The sequence below is a fragment of the Culex quinquefasciatus genome, chromosome 3 (genome assembly GCF_015732765.1).
Source record: "Culex quinquefasciatus strain JHB chromosome 3, VPISU_Cqui_1.0_pri_paternal, whole genome shotgun sequence".
In the NCBI taxonomy this organism is placed as follows: domain Eukaryota; kingdom Metazoa; phylum Arthropoda; class Insecta; order Diptera; family Culicidae; genus Culex; species Culex quinquefasciatus.
Window position 1 is genome coordinate 126627984 of NC_051863.1, and position 21600 is coordinate 126649583.

General features: G+C 37.6%; 1 protein-coding gene and 1 pseudogene across 1 annotated transcript; one reads left to right on the plus strand and one right to left on the minus strand.

The window, feature by feature from the left end:
• Positions 1-267: 267 nt before the first annotated feature.
• Positions 268-19327, minus strand: LOC6053384 (arf-GAP with dual PH domain-containing protein 1). Its single transcript, XM_038263135.1, has 4 exons — positions 18408-19327; positions 9462-9687; positions 3583-4361; positions 268-842 (listed from the first exon to the last, which is right to left on the minus strand). The coding sequence occupies exons 1-4, from the start codon at positions 18487-18489 to the stop codon at positions 778-780; spliced, it is 1152 nt and encodes a 383-aa protein (XP_038119063.1). The 5' UTR covers positions 18490-19327; the 3' UTR covers positions 268-777.
• LOC6045953 lies at positions 19307-21352 on the plus strand (annotated as a pseudogene).
• The last annotated feature ends 248 nt before the right edge of the window (positions 21353-21600 follow it).

Sequence of the window (21600 nt, forward strand, 5' to 3'; positions counted from 1 at the left end):
TTTGGTGGTAATCGGTGGTAATAAAACAGAATCGACTAAATCAAGAGCCTTTTTTAAAATAATCCTATCGCGTATAAAAAATCAGCCTTATTGTTCGCATGCATGTGTGTGTGTGTATAATAACGTGTATGTAAGAAGTTCATCAGGACAGTTTGTATGTGTTGGTAGATTTGTCGGTTTTGTGTTTTACAAGGCTAACAAAACGCTAGTCAGTGCTGCAAACTACCCTGCAACACGTGCTGTTGTTCTCGTATAAAACTCTCTGGCAATTTTAAACAGGCAGTGTCGGAGTATGTTTATTCAAGTCCTTCTTGTTTTCATCATCTTTTTTTCTTGTGGGTGAAACAGAGATTGAGATATTTGGCTATACGATCACGTTTTCCCCTGTTGGTTTGTTTGTTGGTCAATAACTATACACACATATTAGAATCGCGCCGATCGGGTTGACCCGATCAATAAATTAAACTTAGGAGCTAGAACAAACGGGATACAAAAAAATAAACTTTTGCAAACTCTCATGTGCATTTTGCAATTATTCGCTAGCTTAGTACTAATTACTAGAGTCCGGTTCATGTGTTCGTATTTAGGTGTTGCTTTTTAATTGTGTAAAGATTATAAATAAGGCGCGCGCCACGCGCACGCACAATTCGTGTGTGTGTGTGTGTTGTGTTTGTGTGATGACCAGAGCAGAACAGTTCTCCCCGATTCGGACTATTGCTAGTATCTCGAACTCAGATATGAGCATGTGTTTGTTTGTTGTTTGGGAATTTGTGTTCATTACCTGCCGGTGAAGATGTTGATCGAGTTGGTCCCGCCACGCTTGCGGATGAGGCGCGCTGATACTGTAAAAAAATGAGAGGAAATCGTTAGGATTGTTAGTTTTTCAGAAAAAGATTTGAGATTCGTTAAGGTTTGTAAAGCATTTTTTAGTTTGACTTATTTACATAACGATTTTGCAAGTTCTTCCCAGTTTCTCAAAAGTTTTTCATAACAATCTGGATTAGTTGAATTGCATGGACAATTTAGGAACCATCCATAAACCACGTTGTGATTCCACGTGATTTATGAATGGTCACTTAACAAACTAACTAACTAACTAACTAACTAACTAACTAACTTACTTACTTACTTACTTACTTACTTACTTACTTACTTACTTACTTACTTACTTACTTACTTACTTACTTACTTACTTACTTACTTACTTACTTACTTACTTACTTACTTACTTACTTACTTACTCTACTTGCTTACTTACTTACGCTTACACTACTTACTTACGCACTTACTTACTTACTTACTTACTTACTTACTTACTTACTTACTTACTTACTTACTTACTTACTTACTTACTTACTTACTTACTTACTTACTTACTTACTTACTTACTTACTTACTTACTTACTTACTTACTTACTTACTTACTTACTTACTTACTTACTTACTTACTTACTTACTTACTTACTACCCACACACAAACAACAAAAAATCATCCGCTCACAAAAAAATAATGACCGTTTCACAACAAATATTCCCTACTAACTTATAAAGAAAACCATTCTCACATACAAAACCAGGCCTGCCCAACGTCCGGCCCGTGAAACCATTTCATCCGGCCCGCGACGGCTTTTCAAAACAGTTCTATGACCGGCCCTAAAGGCTGTTTATGAAATACTCAATAAATAAATTGAGTGTAAAAAATTAAGATATAAACTTGAGAATCTCAAATTTTCAGATTTTATAACAAAACATTTATTTGTTTTATTTGTTCTTTAACGCCAAGGCAATGCTGTAGAGCGAATAATTTGATTTTAATTTTAATTTTTTTGCTTTAACATAGAATGCTGCTAATTCATTTTTTTTTTTTGGGTTTTCCTTTGTATATTTTCAAATGATTTTTTTTTACATTTCAATATTCTTTATGTTTGAATTTAATTCTATCATTTGAATTTTTTCTATCATTGAATCATTTCTATATTTATTAAACTTGATAAATGTGCAAAAGGATTACTAAAAGTAACTAAATTTAGATTTGGCTGTTTTTACTTGTTTTTTAAATATTTGAATAAAGGTGCACAACAACTCAAAACATGTTTTTTTTTTGTAAAGAAAATTTGAATCCATATTTTGTTTCAATAAATTCAATCTTGTCTCGTTGATTTTTCAAACTACGCAACGACGATTTTTTTTAGTTCATGATATCAGGGTATTTAATTTTAATCGACGAAAACAATTTAAATAAAATTTTAACCAAAAATAAAGAAAATTAAATAAAACTTTGAAAGTTATCTCTTTTTTGCTTTCTTAAAATCAAGATGTATGAAACTTATTTGCAACACTATTTTATTTACTTGTTTTCTTAGAAAAGCTAATAAAATAAATTTTATGAAAAAAAGTTTACGTTTTTAACTTTTACCAACATCAGTACCGGCCCGCCACTGCTTCAGAAAAATCAGATCTTGCCCGCAAGGTCAAAAGGTTGGGCACCCCTGCACAAAACCAATCCTACTCACTCATAAAAAAACAATCTCATTGCTCAAAAAAGCAGTCTCCCTCTCTCACAAAAAAAAACACAATTAAAAAAAACAATATGGCTTACCAACAAAACACACAATCTCACTCACTCGCAAAATTATTCTCTTTCACTCACAAAAAACAAAACTTATTCACTTAAAACAATCTCACGCACTCACAAAAAAAAACAATCTACTCGAACAAAAAAATCTTGCTTACTCAATAAAACAATCTCACTCACTCACAAAAAAAAAAACATTTTTGCTTACCAACAAAAAAACACAATCTCACTCACTCACAACAAAAAACAACACTCACTCACTGTAAACAATTTTACCTACTCAAAGAAACAATGTCACTCACTCACAAAAAAACAAACTCATTCACTAAACAAACAATCTCACTAACTCAAAGAAAAACAATTTCACTTACTTACAAAAAAAACAATCTCACACACTGAAAAGCAATATCACTCTTTCACAAAAATATACAATTTGGCTTGCCAACAAAAAACCATAATCTCACTCACTCACAACACCATTCTCATTCACTAGCAAAAAAAAACAACACTGATTCACTAAAAACAATCTTACTCAATCACAAAAAATCAATCTCACGAACTCACTCTAAAAAAAACAACTTCAATCACTCACAAAAAGCAATCTCAATCTCAGCACTCACAAAAAAAAAACAACATTCACTCACTCACAAAAAAACATACCTCACAAAAAATAACATCTAAACTCATTAAAAACATCTTGACTAATTTACAAAAAAAAAATTAATACACGCACACACACATAAACAATAAAAACAACCTCATAACAAAGGCAAACTTACTCACTTAATCGAATAGAACTGACTGGGTAACTGACCAACTCACAAGCTTACTTACTTGTCACTCACTCGTTGCCTTACTCACTCACTCACATGCTCATTATCTAACTAACTTACTCACTCATTGGACACTCGCACATTAACTCACCCAATTAAAGTTACTCGTTAGGACAACATAATTTAAAAAAAAGGATTCGTTCCCCAAACCCTCCACCCACTTTTTGTACTCACTCGAACTATCCTGCGGGCTGAGCGGACGCTCGAGCACCTTCTGAATGACCGCCATCCACTCGTCACGGTCCTTCTCGCTGTGCGACGACAGATTGTACGTCCGCTCGGGCGTAAACAGCGTAAAACTGAAGCCCTGATCCTTGGCGCCGACCGGAGCCCCTATCCGGATGCTGTACCCGTCCAACTGGTTCCCCAGGAAGATCTCCCCCTTCGGATTCGCGTCCAGCGGATCGTCGTGGTACATGAGCTTCCGATCGTCCAGCGTGAACCACCGCCGCTTGTAGCTGTCGGTCGTCCTCGGGCCGGTCTTCAGCAGCCAACCCTCGCGCGCAAAGTCGTGCGTCAGGTAGTCCACCAGATCGCTCTCGGAAGCGCTGGGGAACGCAATCTGCAGCCGGTGCAGCTTGGCACACCGGATCGCCATGTACCAGTTGTTGATCTCCTTGGGGTCGTCGTGGTACACGTAGATGTGCCGCGTCGTGCCGTCCTTCATGAACGTCAGCTGCAGCGAGTTCGGGTTGCCGATCTTGGCCGGGGCGTACACCACGTTCAGCTCCGATATTCTCAGGATTGCCTTTGGTTCGCGCTTTTCTTTCACAAAGTACCGCAGCGTGTCGTCCGCCTCGGACAGGACGAACTTGCGCAGCTGGTAGCGGCTGTCCTCCTTGCCGCGCTTCATCAGGAAGCCCTCCATGTGGCCGGAGGTGTACGCCGGGCGCTCGTTCATGCAGAACTCGAGCCGCTCGTACTTGGCGCGGATCCACTGCTCGGTCAGGATTCTGAGGAAAAGAGAGAACGGAAGGAATGAGCGATGAGCGAGTAGGAATAGCAGGAAAATAAAGCGAGAAAACCTGTCGGTGTGCCTAACGAGCTGAGATGCTGCGGAAGGATGGTTTATGGATGGTTAACTTGCTCGTAAGAAAAAAGTATCCTAAAAAGGTTACAGCGCCCTCAAAACTGGTCTAAAACTTGTTTTTGCTCGATTCCTATATAAAATATAATCGCTTTGCGCAATGTGGGGACAAAACCACATTCACTTCCCCGAAAATTCCACATTCCCGAAAATCATTTTCCCGAAAATTCCATATCCCCGAATGTCATTTACCTGAATGGCCATTTTACCGAACTGTCGTTTTCCCGAATTTGCACATACCCGAATGGTTATTTCCCCGAAAGTTCCATTTTCCCGAATGATATTAACTTAGATATAAACTAAATTGTTTTTTTAGGGATATTTTTACTAAAGTATGACCTTAATAAAACTCTCCTACGTGTGTTTTTAAATATGAAAAAAAATAATAGAAAACAGATAACCGTATAAGGCCATTCATAAACTACGCGGAAACTTCAAGAAAGCGGGATTTTGAGAACATCCACGTTCAATAAAAAAGTTTTTTTTTTTGTATGGGCAATTTTCAGCAAAGCACAATTTTCCAAAACGGTATCCACGTGGTAAAGATTGCACAGCAACGATATCTTTAAGCGACGACTCGAAGCGCAGGAATCAGTTTGTTCTAGATTTTGTTTATCTTTTTAGTTAAATCTTTAAATCTTTTTAGTTAAATTACAAAATGTACTTTCTTAAAATATTTCATCACCGCCATTTTGGGTTTAAAATTACTAAATCACTTTAGAGTAGTTTAAGGGTTATTACCCGAAGTGAACTTTTGACAAGGCCTTTGGATAACCGAGTCTGGACTTTATTTTGATTTTCAACTAAATGCAAAAAAAGCGAAATGATCAATGTATCAAATCGACGCTTTCGTGCTATCTTGTTGTTTGTCGCTTTTTGACGTTCCAAGAAAAACGCGTGTTAGTGCTTGACCTTGAATAAACAAAAATTAGAGCACGCTATGTAAACAATAACAAACACGTTTTATTTGGTTGACCATTCTGTGCATTGTCCTGAAATTTGTTTGAATTTGGTTGCTGAGATCCCGAGTTATAATTACAAACGTTCACGGTAGTCGGGCATGTACGTGTGTCAAACGCATTCTGATCTGAAACCTCTTTGGCCAGTTGTCGCACTTACAGCAATTTTCAGAGTGTGTCAAGTTAGCATGAGACGACATTTTTCAGTTTTTATTGAATATCTCAGAATTGAAATCGAATTTTGGGTGTCTATGTAGGTCAAAAGATGAGGCATTGTGAGCTGCACAAAATGGCTTTCTTAATTCAATTTGGTCCAAAATCGACGTACGACAAGTTAGCTCGACTGCGACGAAATGAGAAAAATAGGCAAATGTATTAAGCAGCACGAAGCTATTTAGATTTGTTCATTAGATATGTACTCTGCTCAAGATGTTCTCCTTCTCTACATCATTTGTCATAGTCGGAGTTTTTGTTGGATTCGGCGGAGTCAGTTCTTTTTGAAAGGCAGTTGGAGTAACTAAATCTCAGAATCCGGAATTCGAATCCTTTAACTCCACAGACTTGGAAAATATTCAAAATTTAAGTGAAGCTGGAATAAAACGCTTGTAAAAAAACTCGGAATTTTTTGAACGTTCAATTGTGGACATGATAATTCAGTGATCGCCACTTCCCCGAACCCGGTCAGGCGGGTTCGGGGAAGTGGCGTTCGGGGAAATGGTCGTTCGGGGAAATGATTTTCGGATAAATGACATATCGGGAAAGTGTCTTTTCGGGAATGTGGGTTTCGGGGAAATGTCATAGATTCGAATAAAATTTATATTTTGAAAGAATGGGTAGGCCCCTGGACAAAAATGCTAGAATAAAGTATTTTAAAAATATTCCACATCTATTAGCTATTTCGAAGGTTATTTTTAATTTTTTTTCCTACTCTGTCCAATTCGTTCTCCTTAGTACCAATAAGGGGTTACATACATGTAAATCGACAAAACAGTCAGAGGTTGGTGTCAGCACGCATTGAGTTTTATTTATATGAAGTTAGCAGTTTCAAAAAACGGGTGCCACGATATCTCAAAACTACCTTGACTAAATCGGCTCAAAATTTTGGTAAAGACTCGTTAAACTGGTCCTGTGTGCATGACGAAGGCCGATTTTCAAAAAGATTATTTTAAAAAAAAGATAAAAATATTTTTGTGTTTTTCATATAAAAAATCGTCAATTTTAGATTTTTGTATTTTTTTAAAAAAGCAAAATTTTAAAATCGGGCTTCGTCATGCACACGGAATATATCGTGAGAGTCTTCACCTTGAATTTCAGCCAATTTTGTTCATCCCATCTCGAGATATCGTGGCACCCGTAAATCAACTCGGTGTTTCGAGAAAAACGCTTAGAAAGTTTGACAGTCTGCTTTGCGCACGGCAAATGTTGAGCTTAAAATCGTCTCTAACTCTGTTTAATCATGAAACTTTCAGGAGTGATTGAAAATCATCGTTTTATTGGATTCAATAAACTTTTTGTAATATGAAATTTTGCGATTTTCTACATGTAATGCAAAGCAATGCAATCCACTTTGATGACCCCCGGGTCTTTTGTGGGCTCTGTTGCAAGTTTCTGCTCATTTCTAGGCGTCCGAAGGTTATGTGTGGTGAGTCACCCAAAACCTCTTTTACGCAAATGTACCGACGTTTTACTTCCCCATCCGATAGAAGGACAGGAGGATAAGGTGGGAATCGAACCCGCGCCCCATAGCAACTTAGGGATCGGCAGCCGAAGCCGCTAACCACCGCGCCACGAGGCCCTCCTTTTTTCTACATCTATGTAACCCATTAAACTCTCTCCCCATTTCGAACAAATCAGCTGTTGAAAAGTAGTCCATATCTCAGCTCAGGATAACAACTGCACCAATGTAATTGTTAAAGAGCAATTCTCTGAGATTTCGGTCATTCGATTTTTTTTTGTATTTTTTTAATCCGGCTGAAACTTTTTTGGTGCCTTCGGTATGCCCAAAGAAGCCATTTTGCATCATTAGTTCGTTCAGATAATTTTCCATACAAATTTGGCAGCTGTCCATACAAAAATGATATGTGAAAATTCAAAAATCTTTATCTTTTGAAGGATTTTTTTGATCGATATTGCCATGCAAAGGTTAAAAAACAGGAAGACACCAAATCGATCAAAAAATTCCTTCAAAAGATACAGATTTTTGAATTTTCACATATCATTTTTGTACGGACAGCTGCCAAATTTGTGATGGCCCAAACCAAGAAGTGACATAGGATAGATCAGAAATTTGTCTTTAAAAGGCATAGAAATATTTATTTGAATATTATGAAAATATTTTTTTTCCGAATGCTCATGGGTAATCCTCTCTTCGATTTGCGCGAAACTTTGTCCTAAGCAGGGATGGAATAATCGCAAAAAAAAAAAATCAATTTCGCTAGCTAACTTTCTTCACCCGCGAAAGAGAGAGGAGGCAAATCACGCAAAATAAAATCGTTCCTGAAATTCTCCAAAGAAAATCAATCGGCGGATGATTTTTTGTGAATTTCCTTGTAAGCACTACTTCAAAATATTTATTTCACTTTGTTTACACACATTGTCCATCTACGAAATGTGACAGGTCAATTTTCGACGTGTGACGTTACACTTGCAAGTGTAGTAGTAAAAAAGATGCGCGAGAGAGGAGAGCCATGCTCCCTTCGGATTTTTTCTCTTGATGAACTTCCAATGATTTTCTTTTGATGATGATTATTCCATCGCTGATCCTAAGGGGTAACTTTTGTCCCTGACCACTAATCCGATGTCCGTTTTTTTTTTGATATCTCGTGACGAAGGAGCGGTACGACCAATTCAATTTTTTAACATGACAAAAAGAGGTGTTTTTCAATAATTTGCAGCCTGAAACGGTGATGAGATAGAAATTTGGTGTCAAACGGACTTTTATGTAAAATTGGACGCCCGATTTGATGGCGTACTCAGAATTCCGAAAAAAAACGTATTTTTATCAAAAAAAAAAAAAAAAAAAAAAAAACACTAAAAGGTTTTGAAAACTCTGCCATATTCTGTTACTCAACTGTAATTTTTTTTGGAACATGTCATTCTAAGGGAAATTTATTGTACTTTTCTACATTAATCCAGAAGAGTAATTTTTTCATTTGGAACAAAATTTTTCATTTTAAAATTTTGTTTTTTTTTTCTTCTAACTTTGCAGGGTTATTTTTTAGATTGTAACAATGTTTTACAAAGCTGCAGAGCAGACAATTACAAAAAAAAATGATGTATAAACATAAGAGGTTTACTTATAAACATCACGAGTTATCACGATTTTACGAAAAAAAAAGTTTAGAAAAAAAACATTAAAATGTAGATGCAGATTTTCTTCCCTTAAAATGACTTGTTCCAAAAAAATTTACAGTTGAGTAACGGGTAATGGCAGAGCTATTAAATCTGTTTAGTTATTTTTTTTCCCAATAAAAAATAGATGTTTTCGGAATTCTGAATACGCCATCAAATCTTTCTATATACCTATATAAAAAATTTCGACGGTTTTGTTCGAACGCGAATCAGTTCAATACGGAGCGTCAGATCGGGGTGCTCTTTGTTGCGTTGTGTTCGAAAAACCCAAGGAAGGTTTTTACGCCAAAACGTGACAACTTTGGCCATTCTGGAACCGATTCCGGAAAAGTTACGTAAAATCACAGGAGGCTGAATAAGCAAACAAACTAAAAACTTCAAGAAACAAAAAAATCTAGACGAAGTTTGTCGGGTTCAGCTTGTTTTACATAAAAGTGCGTTTGACACCAAATTTCTATCTCATCACCATTTCAGGCTGCAAATTATTGTAAAATACCTTTTTTTTCGCATGTTCAAAAATAGAAGGGATCGATTCAGATATTAGTGGGAAAAATCCTTAGATTACATACTTAGGTCCCTGCAACAAGAACCATAACACGGGGTGACATTGGTAGCATTTGGCATCGTTGGAAATAGTAAACTAAGCTATAACTTACTGCGGATCATTCTCGCGCGGGCGCCGGTAGCAGGCCGGAACGCGCTGCTCGTATTTGAGCTTCGACGCCTTATTTCCGACCTCGATCATCCGCTCCAGCTGGCTGTCTTCCCACTTGTCCAGCTTCAGGTGCTTCACCTTGGAAATGTGGGCGCCCATATTCCGGTGGACGGCGCAGCATCGCGTGCACAGAAATATTCCAATATTGTACGAGGCCCACTCGGGATCTGAAAGTGGAGAGTAAAGAGAGGAAAACCAAAGAGTTAGATAGTGGGTAATGGTCCAACACGGATACCGGTGATTAACGCTAATAGATTCCCCATCTTTTTCCTTACTTTGCCCTCCCCCTGATCCAATCTAAAATGGAAATGTTTCTTTGAATTTCAAGCCAGCAAGTCCGAAGCGGACATGATGATGAATCAACGCCCGGATCATCATCAGCATAACCCTTTACCCTTCCAAGTTATTCTTTCTGCGGGCGATAACAGAACCAAACTGACCAACAAAAAACGAACCTGCTGCTGCTGATGGGCTGGGGTTCGCTGGCCCATTTGTGACGTCAATACGCATTTAGTGATCCACACCGTGTTCGTTCATATTGGTTAATTACATTTGTTTTAACCTTACTTTTAAAGGGTGTATTTAAAAAGAAAACTCACAGCACTCATTTGTTTTGAGTCACTGTATAACTGCTATAAAGGTCAATGTATAATTTTGTTCTTCTGGCAACTCTGTAATGAAAAAAACTAATGGTGTAAATTTACATGTTGTTGATGTAATTTTACTTTCTCTTTATTGGACAGTCAACAAACTTTTTTTTCACACAAAATCTTTCTGATATTTTACCATAAACAACTGAAAGTCTTAATAATTGTTTTGATGATAAAATGTAATCAACGCAAAAATCACCACAATTTCAACAAACAAACAACTCATGCATCATCACGTTGGACTGAATCACTGAATGGTCCATGTTTGTGTAAGAATAATGAAAAATAAAAGACGACGGCAAGCAAGCAAGCAGCGAGCGAGAGAGGTTAATGGACTCCAGAATTTAGAATTATTTTTGTTGTTGTTTTTTTTTGTTACCATCTTTCTTCGCACACTTTGGCCGCGTTCTTCTTGCGTGTTGTTTGTTATTGGTTGACTGTTCGCGGTTGGTTGGCGTGTTTATGATGGATATGTTCGAGTTTCCCCCTCGTGCGGCGTTCTTTCGTTCTCCCCGGTGTGAGTGCCGCTTATTTATTATTATTTTGCTGTTCTACAATGCTATAAAACTGCCTTTTCTTGTTTACACGTTCTGCGTAAAATATGACTGTTCGAAGTGTAAAGTTTGTTATGATTTATTGTTTCATAAAGCCATTGCTAATTTTATTTCGAGTTTTTGGCCAAATTTCCTCGAAAAGTTAGGGGCAAAAAAAATATTGCTGAAATCTAAATTTATTTTTTGTTTACTTTGAAAAAAAAAACCGGTACATGCAATCGGTTGTTAACTTTTCAGCATACATTGAATAACGTTTATTTTTGTCAAGTAGAGCATTTTAAGCTTTGAACAAATTTTAAATTTTGGAGCCCTACATCAAAAAATTACACAACACTTAAAAAAAGCCGACATTTTTATGAGATTATTGATATTTTGTAAAATCTGCATTTTTTTTTTATATCGATCATTGTCAGTCATTGCTACCAGATTAAATGACAACATCTACGACCTTAAAGTTTGGAATCTCCTCAAAATCTCCTCTTATAGAGGAGAAAATCGTGACGTCAGAAATGAACTCAAATCACTCAAAGTTCATTTTGTGAGTGACTTTAACATTTTGGCCTAGTTTGACAGCTACCTCGTTCCCAGGTTTTCTGTGGGAGAGAAAAGGAGGCGAATACTTTATGAAAATCATACCTGTCAAAATTCCTAGCCTCAAAATTTTGTCGCGAGTTGCTTTTCCCCTCTATTTCATGTATTGCGTGTACGTACACAAAAAAGATTGAGGTTAAATTTTGTCCGGCCAGCAAAATCAGATGGTGCGCTAGTGTGCGTACGCGAAACGTCATAAAGCTCTATATGGAGAGGCGAAATGTCACTCTCAGGGTTCCAATCGAACTTAAAGTGCCTAATAGAGGAGAAAAGCAACTCGCGACAAAATTTTGAGGCTAGGAATTTTGACAGGTATGACTTTCATAAAGTATTCGCCTCCTTTTTCTCTCCAACAGAAAACTTTGGGACAATGTAGTTGTTAAACTAGGCCAAAATGTTAAAGTCACTCACAAAATGAACTTTGAGTGATTTGAGTTCATTTCTGACGTCACGATTTTCTCCTCTATAGAGGAGAAAAGCAACTCGCGACAAAATTTTGAGGCTAGGAATTTTGACAGGTATGATTTTCATTTCGCCTCCTTTTCTCTCCCACAGAAAACCTGGGAACGAGGTAGCTGTCAAACTAGGCCAAAATGTTAAAGTCACTCACAAAATGAACTTTGAGTGATTTGCGTTCATTTCTGAAGTCACAATTTTCTCCTTTATAGAGGAGAAAATCGTGACGTCAGAAATGAACTCAAATCACTCAAAGTTCATTTTGTGAGTGACTTTAACATTTTGGCCTAGTTTGACAGCTACCTCGTTCCCAAGTTTTCTGTGGGAGAGAAAAGGAGGCGAATACTTTATGAAAATCATACCTGTCAAAATTCCTAGCCTCAAAATTTTGTCGCGAGTTGCTTTTCTCCTCTATAAAGGAGCAAATTCAAATTAAAAAAAATGCTAAGTCCCGATTTGACACCTGTCAAACCACTCAAATGGCACTCACAAAATGAATGCTGAGTTCTTCGAATTCATTTGCTACGTCACGATTTTCTCCTCTATAGAAAGTGGAGACAAGGCACTAAAAATGCAATGCCACTCACAGTTTGTCACTCAAATTTTATCAAGAGTTTAAATGGAAGGTGCGCACTTTTGGACAGATCCTACACCCTTACCAAAAATCATGATTTTTTGAGTTCCAAATTCCACCTTTCATACGATTTTTTGAGTTCAGGTACTACAACCATAAAAATGGTTATATGGGTCGAACTGAATAAATCGTATGAAAAGTGGGATTTGGAACTCAAAAAGTCATGATTTTTGGTAAGGGTGTATGAACGAAGTAGAAATTGTAAGCACCTTATGTGTAAGATCTTGGAGGTGCTCAATTTTTGAACAGAAAATTGCTGGGTTCTCAGTTTCTCGTATCCCCACTTTCTATTAGGCACTTTAATCGAACTGTCAAATCGGGGTTCCAATCGAGCAACAAGACCATGCAAAAACAAGGTCGGAATTAATTTAAAATAATTTTGACCAAAAAACGAGATTTATAACAATTACAAACATTGTAAAATTGTTGTTTATGATAATCTGGTAGTTATACTCCACACCACAGCCGCCCGAACGAGACAACGTCTTTCAACTCTTTCTCTCGTTTTTCGCCTCTCTCTTCCTTGTGTTTACCGCGTCATTTGAATAGCGATCATGGGAGAGATGATCGGAATCTCGGTAGAACGTCGAACGACCGTTCTCTGAGCAAAATTATTTTTAGAGGAAAGACAATAGGGCTATTCCCGTACTGCAGAATTCTGCAATTCTGCACAAAAACGGCAGCAGAGCGTTCCATTACTTTTCTGCAAGCTCTCTCATCTCTTTCTTGTTGAAAAGTTACTGCAATTTGGTGTGATGGATGTTGACTACACGCTTACATAAAATCTGCAAGTTGGGTGAAATTAAGCATTTTATTCAGGGTTGTACCGGAAAAGTCGAAAGTCGCGCCAGATCCGCGCCGACCCCAAAACCCCATCCGCGCCATATAAAAAAAAATTCGCGACAAACATAGAAGAGAGTAACATAATGAATGAAATTTCAAACGAATAAAGAATAATACAGAAAGCATTTGGATCAGTACCGTTGATCAGTTGTGGATTCATATCCCACCTGCACCAAGTGGAACCTTTTTGCCATTTCTGAAATAATATTAGCATTTATTGCAACACTTTAAATATCGTTGCTTTGAAAACAAATTCAGGAAAAAAATTATATTCAAAAATTTAAAAAATTTAAAACCATATAATAAATCACCATATAATAAAATCTAGGGATTTTGTACTTGATAATTCTCGCCAAAATTTTACTCTGGAAAATCGAAACTCGAAATTTTGATTATTTTCTTCACTAAATTTCTCTGAACCAAATTATGACTACGAAATAATTTAATAACTTAAGAACATCCTTAAAAAATAAAAATAAAATCAATTATAATATTTTCGTAATTTTTCAATTTAATAATTCGTACTCTTTTACGTTTTTTGAGTCTGTATGTTTTGGCAATTTTAAATAATAAATTCTATTTTTTTATTATTTGAATATATGTAAATCCTGAAATTTCAAAGTGTTGAATTCCAGATTTCCTTTTTTTTAATTTTAACATTACATTTCGCTTTTAGACGGAGATTTTAACAGATTGCTAAGTGGATTTCGTCATGTTGTGATAATTGGGAGTAGAATCAATTCTACCTGAATCAGAGTGGCAACAGAATTTTTCATTTTTTCAATAAACTAAAAATTTGAAAATTTCAATTTTTATATTGAAAAAACTTAGAAAATCTAAAAAATTTCATAGCTTAAAATTTTTGAAATTCTATTATTTTTCTAATTTTGTTATTTTGATTTTAATTAAATTGTTATTAATACGAGTTGTTAAGCAGATGTTTAAAAAATAATGAGTTGTAATGTTATGTTTAATTTATATAACAAATCTCAATACATTTAAAAAAAAATCGCTCCTTGAAGATTACTTGAAAATATCATATTAAGAAAAAAAATCAATAATTTTTAGAAGAAAATTTTCTTCATTAACAACTTCTTAGAAATGGATGTTTTTGCACTCAACGAAAAAGATTGAATTTATTTAATTCCTAATAAAATTTTCCTTTGTTATTTGAAGAAATTCTATCGTTCTCAATTATTTTTTTAATCAAAATTGCTATCCGCGCGAAATCCGCGCCTGAGCAAAATTAGCCAGCAAATCCGTGCCAGATCCACGCCGTCCGTAATAACCCTGGATTTACAGAATTTTTATTTTATTTTTATTTGAAATTATAATTTCTGTAAGTTTCTATCTTATTATTTTTAACTGTAGCTTTTGAATTTGTTGTATTCTGAACTCATAAATATTAAAACAAACTTTTGTCATTTTATTTTGAATTTTTTTCAACCGTTTTTTATGTAGAATTTTTTAAATTAGGATTTTTTTGAACTTTTATCATTTTGAAATAATTATTTTTAATTATTTAATTTTTTATGCTTTGAATTTGAGATTTACTGTTTTTTTTTTATTTTTCTGATATAATTATTTGCATTTTTAAATTTCTCAAATATCTGATTCAATGTTTTTTTAAAGTTTCTTGACGTGGAAATATTAGTTTTTTTTTTTAAATTAATTTTTAATTATGGATTTCTTAATTTCCAGATTGCTTAATTTATGTGTATCATTTTTTTGAGTTTGTGATCATTTTTTTTATTTGTCAATTTTACTGCGTCACCGTTGTTCTTACATGTGGCATCCAGTCATAATTTATTTATGTTATCCTGTCTTTTTTATCATATTTATTAAGCGTACCTGCCACTCTCACTTGTAAAATTGTTTACCTTATGTAAAATTTTAAAGTTGTTTCTAATATATGATTTCTACCTACGCATAATAAATTTCTAGTTACTTAATAAATAATAATCCTTAATTTTTTAAATTAAATGTTGTGCTGCATAAAACAATAATGTCCCAGTTCTAGAGGTAAACTTCTTTCAATTACTTTTTTTGTCAACCATTTTTTTTTAATATTTTGAAATAATTTAAAAAAATAATATTCAATTTGAGTAAATCCACTCAACTGTGTACAATGTTGCAGAAAAAGTACTGGAACGCGCTACCCAGGCAAATTTTTTGCCGCTTCTCTCCTTGCAGAACTTCTACAAAAGAGAGAGATGAAGAGAGAGAGCTGAAAAGTACGGGAACGTGCTGCAAAAAAGTGACTTATGCTGGCTGCAGAATTCTGCAGAAGCTGCAGAAATTCTGCAATTCTGCAAGTACGGGAATAGACCTAATGACTGTGAGAGTGATTTTAAGTAACGTCATGATTCGAAATCCGGACACTTAGTAGCATATGATTTTTGTTATAGCTGGCAAAAAAATCATGTAATAAGTTGGAAATGAAGAAATATCATCAGGACGTAGTATTAACAGTCCGTTTTAAGAGAATACATGCAAAATATGTATTTTCTAACAATTTTTCATCAGAATTTGAAAATTAAAATGACTTGTTGTGCTTCGAATCCCGGACACTGATAAAAGTTGATTCGAAATCCGGACACTTTTGCTTCGAATTCCGAACACTCGATTTTGCTTTTGAACCGCACGAATTTGAACTGAAATGTTAGTGAAAGGCATTCTTTAGATCTCAAAAAAGATGTTAAAATCAAAACAATGGATATTTTTTTTTTTTTTTTTGCGGATCGAGGTGGGATAGCCAGGATCAAGTCAGTCCAAGTCCGGTTGTGTAAAGGAACGGTAATGGTCGTGTCAATCACATGCGGATCGCTCGCACTCCATGGGAGCGGGGATTGAGGACATGATTGGGTAGGTTAAAATGAGATTGTGTTTGTGAGAGTATGTAATCGTGTAATGATGTAAATAAGCTAAATCGAAACTTCGTGCTCAACCGCCGCCCCCAATGTTCATTAAAAACCCCATTCGCACAAGCTTCCCAAAATCAGTACTGTAGGTTTTAACTGTCGAGACTGTTAAAACCTACAGAACTGACCCCAAGGAACTCGAGCGAACGGGGTACACTATCCACACACCAACGGACTTTTACTATGTGACCCTTAACTGTTCCAACAAAGGCAAAATTATTAAAATGAATTCATATGTTGAGGTTTAAACTCAATCAGCAAAGGTAATTATTTAACAAATGCAAAGAAACACACGTCGGGCAAAATTTTCCCACATAAAAAGTCGGAACTTGTATAAAATATTTTACAGTCCCCTGTCCTGTCACGTTCGTCAAAAGTCTTGTCAATTTTGCTGAAAATTAAAGTGGTTAGAGTTGCAGTTAATCGTATTCAACATGACCAGAAAAGGCAGGCCTGTAATACGATTATCATGCATGAGTACTTAGCTTTAAAGAGGACGACTCCGCAACCGCCGTCAGATGTCCTCGATCACCTTCGCCAGCATAAGTCGCAATTGGCCAGTAACGAGTTTGTCCTGCTTGTCCTTTGACCAGCTCCGCCGTGGCCGTGGGTACCATCATATCGAAATCGGAGTTCCATTACGCTACACAACCCGGCCGCTAGGTACGCTCCAGTTGCTCCGAATTTTCCGACGACAGGAAGCATTCGATCATTCGGTTCCGTCTGGATTTATTCTTCAAAACTGTGGCACTGTAAATATTCTTCAAATAACTAATAAAGAACTATAAATATTTCCAGACACCACTCGGCAAAGATCAATGTGTAACATCTTTGACTGGCGCTAGTATGGGGAACAAATGCTCCCCTGCTCTTTCCGTATTGGTAAAGTGCATTACAAGCCCTCCGACCGTCCCATGCTTTCCATGGGGGCAAGGTCCCAGCCGTGCGGAGGGAAAATCAAAACAATGGATATTTTATATAAAAATTTGCTAGAATTTAAGGAAATCAAAACCATAAATTTCTGGTTTGCCTTCCCGGGGCTTCGGACGCCTATGAAATATTTCACGTGAAATGTTTCGCATTTTTGGTAATCTTATTATTTTATATTATTGTTTTGACATTACCTACAGCGCTAAAACAAACTTTAAATGAAAGTTGATGTTACAATTCATCAAATAACACAGTTTTGACATTCATAATGCGAACTTATATCCAAATAATTGATAAAACAAGATGAGGTGTCCGGGTTTCGAAGCGTCCTGGAATTCGAATCATGACTTTAGCACTCATTCGTTAGTGTGTAGAATGTCAAAATCACGTTGTCGTAGTGAAGACGATTGGAGTATTCCTTAACCTATCACTAAGTCGAAATTTTGTAAGAACTAACTCATGAGTCAAAAGTTCATCTGTGAAAATATTTTGTTCAAAAGGTACCAACAAAAAATATCTAAGAAAAAAAGAATATTAGACCTCCGGTTGCTTAGCCACAGTGGATAAAAAAAATAGAAACAGGAATATTTAGGGTGTCTAAATTTGTCCCAAACAGTTCGCTCATTTTCTAAAGCTAATTGCCAACTCACACAAAATCTGACTAAGTTGCCTCGACCCCTCTTCGAACTGCGTAAAGCATTGTCCTAATGGGTAATTTTGGTCCTTGATCATAAATGCTAATGCACCCTTTTTTCGTAGCTCCAGAATTAAAATCAGGATTTTATTTGCGAATGTCTAGAGAAATGCTCAAATGATTCTTTTTTCAACATTGCCATCCGCAAGGAAATGGTAATTTTTGGAGGCTAATAACTTTTTTGCCTAAAATAATAAAAATTTAATGAAGATCTTAGTTCCGAGAATCGGTTAAAAATGGATAGTTATGACGCCTTCTACAGGTAAAAAACTAACAGTTCCTTTTCTCCATATATGTTGGTGATTCAAGGGTTTCGAGGGAGGGGTTTCCGTGATCAGAATGAGCTCAAATTTGGAATTAGGCCTAGTTATGGGTCAATCTTTAATTTCAGAAGATAGCCCGAGGAAGCATACCATTTTTTTTAAATTTCAAGTATCACTTTTGTTCGGACAGCTGCCAACATTGTACGAAGTATTGTATGGGTGAACCAATGACATGAAATGGCTTCTTGGTCATAGGGAAAGCTCCCACAAAGTTTTAACCAAACAAAAGAAAAATACACAAAATCACTTATTTTGGATCTAGTTTTGAACCTGAAATAAACAACAACTTACGTTTCGCTGCACAATCGGCACATTCATTATTTCCGTCGATGGCCAGCAGCCTGTGCAGGATTTTTTCGTTTTGGTCAGCCATGACTCTTCTTAGCCCCTTAGAATAACCTGGTCCTAAGCACTTTCTTCCAGCAGCCGTGTTTTCTTCATTTCAACTAACGAACTCTTTCTTCACAGATTTTTTTTTTTGTAATTTTAGATTTATTCGGTAAAATGCAGGTTTTCCCGATGATGTATTTCCCGTTTTTCTACAACCTCCGCCCTTCTCTGACGGGCCCCACCTCGACAGGCCAACCCAGCCAGACACCACACTCTTCGACGAAGAAGATGATGATGTGATGTGCTCTAATTTCTTCGTGGATTTTCCTTGCCTCCACTAAAAACACACCCACCGACACCGTCACACACACACACTCGCTCACCACTTCGTCTCGTCCCTTGCTCGGGGAATCTTCCCGGAGGTCTCCCGGAAGTTTTGCGCGAACGAGGCCCGCTAGTGCTTCTTTTCCTGTGCCATATTGTGTGTGCCAATTGGCGAGCAACAATTATTAGGCGATTTTTTCCTCCGACGTCCGACTATTTTGCTCTCTTCTTTGCTTTATTTTTATTTGCCAAGACCGCATCCGCCTCCCTGTACGCGCGCCCCTGCACAATCTCCGCCCAGGAGTTCCGTCGATGATTTTTCCCCCCTTGCCATAAAATGCGTTTCAGAATTGAGCCACTTCCAGCTTTCCCCTCTTCAGCACTCCATCACTCGTCACTTGCTGAACGGCCAAACACCACGAATAAGCGCAATTTACTCGAAATTAGAGTCGAAAACGCGACGAATAAAATAATTTTAGTTTCAGCTCGCACCCGCCACCATTTGGTTTGTTTTTTTTTTCTTGTGGCTGATTTTTATGACGTCTCGCTTCTTCGTGCGCGACGACGGCCAAGGAGATGTACGCGAAAAGAGGTGAGCGTGTTTTTGTTGTTGCTTCGCGCGCAGTGACGTTTGACACGCTTGCGCGGGATTGCTGAGAGGTTGGGTAAATTTCGGGTTTTATTCAAGCGGTACCGTGGATTGGATCTAAAATTCTATTTTTTTATTTAAATTCTTAAGTTCATAAATTGTTCACTTAAAAAAAGTTAAATCATGGTTTTAACACTGGGGGCAATTGTAAAATCCTAAAATTATTTATTAAGAAATTTCTGCAATTGGGTACTAAAGCCCAATGTCAATTTTTATGTACAACGGTAAAAAAACACGATTAGAAAACCATAGGGCTTTTGTTAATTTGAGTGCGGTTAATCGCGGTGGATTTTCTTGAAATACATCATGCGACGCGCGGTTGTCGCATGACACATTTCAGAATATTTCAAATGAAACATTTCACTGCTGAAATTCCACCAAAACATTGACCAGTCTCACCACACAAAAAGCTAGGTGCAGCGACTCACCAAAGCGGTGGATTTTGATTTTTGACAGTTGTTTGTTTGTTTGTTTTAATTTTTCTCGTAAATTCGAAGTCGGTGTTAAACGAGTGCACCAAAGTTTTTTGATAATGATTTTTATTTAAAAAAGTGTTTATTTCAAACTTCTCCCGCTTGGCTTCTGCCTTCTGACGACGAAGAAACTCGAAGCAAAGGTTGGTGCTGTGAATTTATTTAAAAGTGATTGCAGTGATGTTAATATTGGAATGTTTTTCTTTCAGTTTGTACTGCGAGTGTGTGACTTGTCTGCGGACGCACGTGGACATTACGGCGAACATTCCGAAGCAGGCGATTGTGTTCTGCGGGCGGAACTGGGTGCGATACCTAAATCCACCGAGCGAGTGGGTCCAGTGCAGTCTGGAGTCGAAGGAACTGCTGGTGGATGCGGGGTTTATCTGGACGGAACCGCACTCGAAGCGTACCGTATTAAGCGAAGCGGTTAAGCTAACCGTGGACGGCGAGGTCATGGACGGCTGCGTGCTGCAGCAGATCTTCGTGGTGGAGTTTACCGTGAACAATTAGATGTGCGACGGTTGTCACCGGACGGAGGCGAAGGACTTTTGGTTGACTTTGTGCAGGCCGTCCTACCGGTCAAGGTGACCAACGCCAAGAAGCTGATTCCGCACGACATTCACAGCAACTCGTACAATTACAAGTATTCTTACGAGCTGCACGTGGTTCCTTTTTCCAAGGGAAGTATTGTCTGTCTGAGAAAAAAAGCTGCAGAAGTTCCTGTGGCACATCTCGCCTATCACCAAAGTGGCCAAAGCGATTTACGATTCAGACGGATCAGTCTGAAAGAGTCCCTTGAGACGATTGGTGGACACATGGTGGAGTTTGTCGTGACTGACATGGAGATTGACCGTGACAACAAGAAGAAAACTTCCCCGCCAGGGCCCGGTCTCGTTCCGGAACGTGCTTGCTGACTTTTGGGACGTGAAAGTGTCCGAACTGGGCACACACCGGGCCCACCTGGGTCACCTCCTCAAAGTGGGCGATTCCGTGCTCGGTTACGACCTGGCCGAGGCCAACAACAACAACGGCAACTTTGAGAAGCTCAAGCTGGACGCGATGCACAAACAGTCCCGCAACTGGAAGCTCAAGCATCAAGTAGGTCGCGCTGGACACGGACCTCGTGGTGGACTGCAACGAGTTCCTACAGGACCTCGAGGAGGATCCGGAATGCGACAGAAAGTCAACATCTTCTAGAAAGCCGCCCGGCAGCAGTCGGTCGGTGGTGCTGGACGATTTCGAGATGGGTGACGCATTAAAACAACATTTACAAAATAAATTATACCATTTATTGAGAAACAAAAACATATTTTTTCCGCCAGTTGGCCACTGCGGAAACTCCGCTAACAGCTGCGGCAAAGCGACATTACAGCAGCGGCAACATAGCCACCTTTTACAGGATGTCACCTGGAGGAACTCACGAGCCGCCGTCGGCCCTGGAACGTGATGAGTGTTTCTAGATTTAAAAAAGTCTCACCGAGTGGGTTCAGTCGGTACTAGTAGTTAAGTCGGTTCGCGAACCGCTTGACCAAGAGTTTTCCTAGGGCGATTTTTGCTACCAGCATTTCCGGTTTCGAAAGCAAGGACATGGCATACCGAAGCAGGAGTATGGGATCGTATATCAATATCATCCTGACTCTATTATCTGAAGCCTTGACAAGGGGTCACTTTTTTTTTGAAAGTTTCATATTGGAATTTGTTGGTCTAC

Bases quoted from the DNA above. Each gene is read 5' to 3' on its own strand.
- LOC6053384 (XM_038263135.1), bottom strand. From the start codon at position 18,489: ATGGCTGACCAAAACGAAAAAATCCTGCACAGGCTGCTGGCCATCGAC. The intron at 4,362-9,461 runs GTAAGTTATAGC...TCTTTTCCTCAG, and splicing joins CCGCGCGAGAATGATCCGCA to AATCCTGACCGAGCAGTGGA. The intron at 843-3,582 runs GTGAGTACAAAA...ATTTTTTTACAG, and splicing joins CAGCCCGCAGGATAGTTCGA to TATCAGCGCGCCTCATCCGC.